Genomic DNA, 3,412 nt, shown 5'->3' with positions numbered 1-3,412 from the left:
AAGACCTGCTACAGTATGCTACTAATGTAGAAGGATTTACCAAAAATGAACTTGAGAGTGCTCATGAATTCCGATCAAGAACAGCCAAGAACAGCCAACGAGAGAGAAGAAACTCTACTCCGCATGGAATTTCATGGTTAGTTCCACCATGAAGCTAGTAACTTAAAAAAACAGGAAGCATCATGGAAGTAGCTCAGCAAGGATGACCTAGTAAAAGCAGACTGAAAGCCTAATAATAGCTGCCTGGGATCAGGCATTGAATACCAACTCAGTGTAAAAGAATATACACCACACAAGTGCATCGGACCTCTGCAGAATGTGTGGGAAGAGGGTCGAACGTGTGACTCACATTGTTAGTGCTTGTGAAAGTATTGCGCAGAAAGAGTACAAGTGTAGACACGACAAGGTAACCAAAAACCTCCACTGGCAACTATGGCGTAAATATGGATATGAGGTTACGGGTGCTTGGTACCAACATAACCGGAAAAGACAATGGACGAAAAGGGGAAGAAATAGAAATAGAAATTAGAAAAATGAATAATTAATAATTAGAATCTCCCAATAGGTAGCAGTCCACTTGGGGTAATTGGGGGTAAACCTCACGCACAAGTCTCGGGTTACTCTGCTATCCCCAAGGCATAAGAAGGTGCCCTCTTCCAATTTCTTTCCTCCTGCTTAGGAGAAAGCATATTCTCAGAGTTGATACATTCAGTCTCACTTGTCTTGCCATTTTTGTCCAGCTTTTGACAAGGCAGCAGAATCCTAAAAATGAAGAGGAGGATGAGAACAACAACACTGATCACGGTGCGATTTGAAATCAGAGCGTAAAGTGCTGGAACAAGTAATGCCAGACATTTGTTTTCCCGAAGACCTTCAAAAACAAAAAAAAATCAAATAAATAAAGGTCCAGGCGTGGCTGTGTGGTAAAAATCTTGCTTCTTAACCACATAGTTGCAGGTTCAGTCCCACAGTGTGGCACCTTGGGCAAGTGTCTTCTAACTATAGCCTCGAGCACACCAAAGCCTTGTGAGTGGATTTGGTAGACGGAAACTGAAAGAAGCCTGTCGTATATATGTGTGTGTATGTTTGTATGTGCCAGTGTTTGTCCCCTGCCATCGCTTGACAACCAAAGTTGGTGTGTTTATGTTCCTGTAAATTAGCGGTTCGTCAAAAGCGACCAATAGAATAAGTACTATGGTTACAAAGAATAAAGACCTTGCGTCAATTTGTTTGACTAAAAAAAAACCCTTCAAGGCGGTGCTCCAGCATGACCGCATTCAAATGACCGACACAAGTAAAAGAATAACAGAATAAACATAAAGAGTTGTCTTTCCTTACTTTGGCTTTTGCACTCTCGATATGCCACTTGCTGAAACCTCTCTCGTGATATATATAAGGATTATCAAATCTCGTCGTAAGGTTCACAAAATCACCGCTGAACAACCAGGATCCGAAGACCAATTCACAAGTCTGTGTATCAAATGGGAATCGTTTCAAATCGATTTCACAGGCAGCTGTGAAAGACATTCGGTTGTAGTCTGACACGCTACCACCCGTCCAAATATGCGCTTGTTCGTTCATGTCCGGAACATCTATGTGATCTACACTGTAGGAATAATAATAATAATAATAATAATAATAATAATAATAGTAGTAGTAAGTAGTAGTAGTAGTAGTAGTAGTAGTAGTAGTAGTAGTTGTAGTAGTAGTAGTAATAGTAATATTAATAATAATAATAATAATAATGATAATAATGATAATAATAATAATAATAATGATAATAATAATAATAATATTAATAATAATGATAATAATAATAATAAGGATAATAATAATAATAATGATAATAATAATAATGATAATAATAATAATAAGGATAATAATAATAATAATGATAATAATAATAATGATAATAATAATAATAATAATGATAATAATAATAATAATAATAATGATAATAATGATAAAAATGATAATAATGATAATAATGATAATAATGATAATGATAATGATAATGATGATGATAATAATAATAATAATAACAATAATAATAATAATAATAATAATAATAACAATAACAACAACAACAACAACAACAATAACAATAACAATAACAATAATAATAATAATAATGATAATAATAATAATAATAATAATAATGATACATTGTTTTGTCTTGGTATAAAAGATGGGCTACAGCAAATATTCTGCTCAATACCACAGATTTGCTTGTCAGTTGTTTGACCTTAACCAGTTGAGCATGTCCCTTAGTGGCTGACGATATGTGCATCTCTGATCATGAGCAGAAGTAGTGGGGGAGCATCATAGCCATGTGTTGAGAGGGATTCTTTGGGGTTTGAATAGTTCACCTCTGGAAACATGGGTGGTTCTTTCAACATCCTTAAACAACCCTTATTCAGGGACCGTTTGAGCGGGATGGGCTACTCAACCTGAAGAAAATTCTAACTGGGCCCCACCTGCAAGGTCATGTGCTGTTTATCTTGATATGAGATCACCATGTCGCGCACATATGGTTGTGATGCATGTGCCTGGTGTACCTTTATCAGACGGGTAGTCATGATGGGTATATTGGGCTTCGTATATTTTACCCCAGTGTCACTTTGATGGCATGAACTGCTCTCTCACTCAATAATAATGATAATAATAATAATAATGATAATAATGATAATAATGATAATAATGATAATGATGATGATGATGATGATGATGATCATGATAATAATAATAATAATAATAATAATAATAATAATAATAATAATAATAATAATAATAATAATAATAATAATAATAAAAAGTAGAATAATCAAAGAACTGAAAACCACAAAGCTCAAAATGGACCACCTACCATACCTCCCAAAAATCAAAATAGACGAAACAACACCAATTATAAACAGCATTAACCTAGCCGTCACGGAACTAATAGCCACTGAAACAAAAAGCGATATCACTGAGCTAAATAACTTAGTATACGCAGCAGCCACTGCAGCCACAAAAGAAGCTGGATACTCACTCAAACCCGTCCAAACAAGAGTACCACCAGCCAAATAAACCCTGTGGATAAATAACATCCAAAACAAAATACAAAAAATAAGAAAAGATCTGTCGATTCTTAATGAAATCAGTAGACAATCAACGCTACTGAGCAGCAAAAAGAAAACAAAAATACTCCGTTGATCAGGAATTGGCCAAAGAGAAAAGTGTTTGTTTTCAGCCCCTTTAATCTCGTCCACCATACAACCTTTTTCGCCATGGTCATCAGGTAGCCTTTCCTTCCCGGTTAAAGGAAGGCGGTGGGGCGATCTTCATGATGGTTCGCCGAAAGTTCTCCGGAAAAGAGCGACTAGCTGATCTTCTTCGAGGCCTAAGGTCTCTTCAAGAATGTCGTCGCTTT

The 3,412-nt window shown here is 35.7% G+C and overlaps 1 protein-coding gene across 1 annotated transcript in view; it reads right to left on the bottom strand.

The window, feature by feature from the left end:
• Positions 1 to 714: 714 nt before the first annotated feature.
• LOC115230046 (neuronal acetylcholine receptor subunit alpha-9-like) overlaps positions 715 to 3,412 on the bottom strand; it is a 23,397-nt gene continuing 20,699 nt past the window's right edge. Inside the window, exons 5-6 of the mRNA XM_029800282.2 lie at positions 1,339 to 1,606; positions 715 to 762 (exon numbers count right to left, since the gene is read on the bottom strand). Coding sequence (XP_029656142.1) covers positions 715 to 762; positions 1,339 to 1,606 — 316 coding nt within the window. The remainder of the gene's footprint in view (positions 763 to 1,338; positions 1,607 to 3,412) is intronic.

The sequence above is a fragment of the Octopus sinensis genome, unplaced genomic scaffold, assembly GCF_006345805.1.
Source record: "Octopus sinensis unplaced genomic scaffold, ASM634580v1 Contig14191, whole genome shotgun sequence".
In the NCBI taxonomy this organism is placed as follows: Eukaryota; Metazoa; Mollusca; class Cephalopoda; order Octopoda; family Octopodidae; genus Octopus; species Octopus sinensis.
This window is presented reverse-complemented; position numbering and strand designations above follow the sequence as displayed.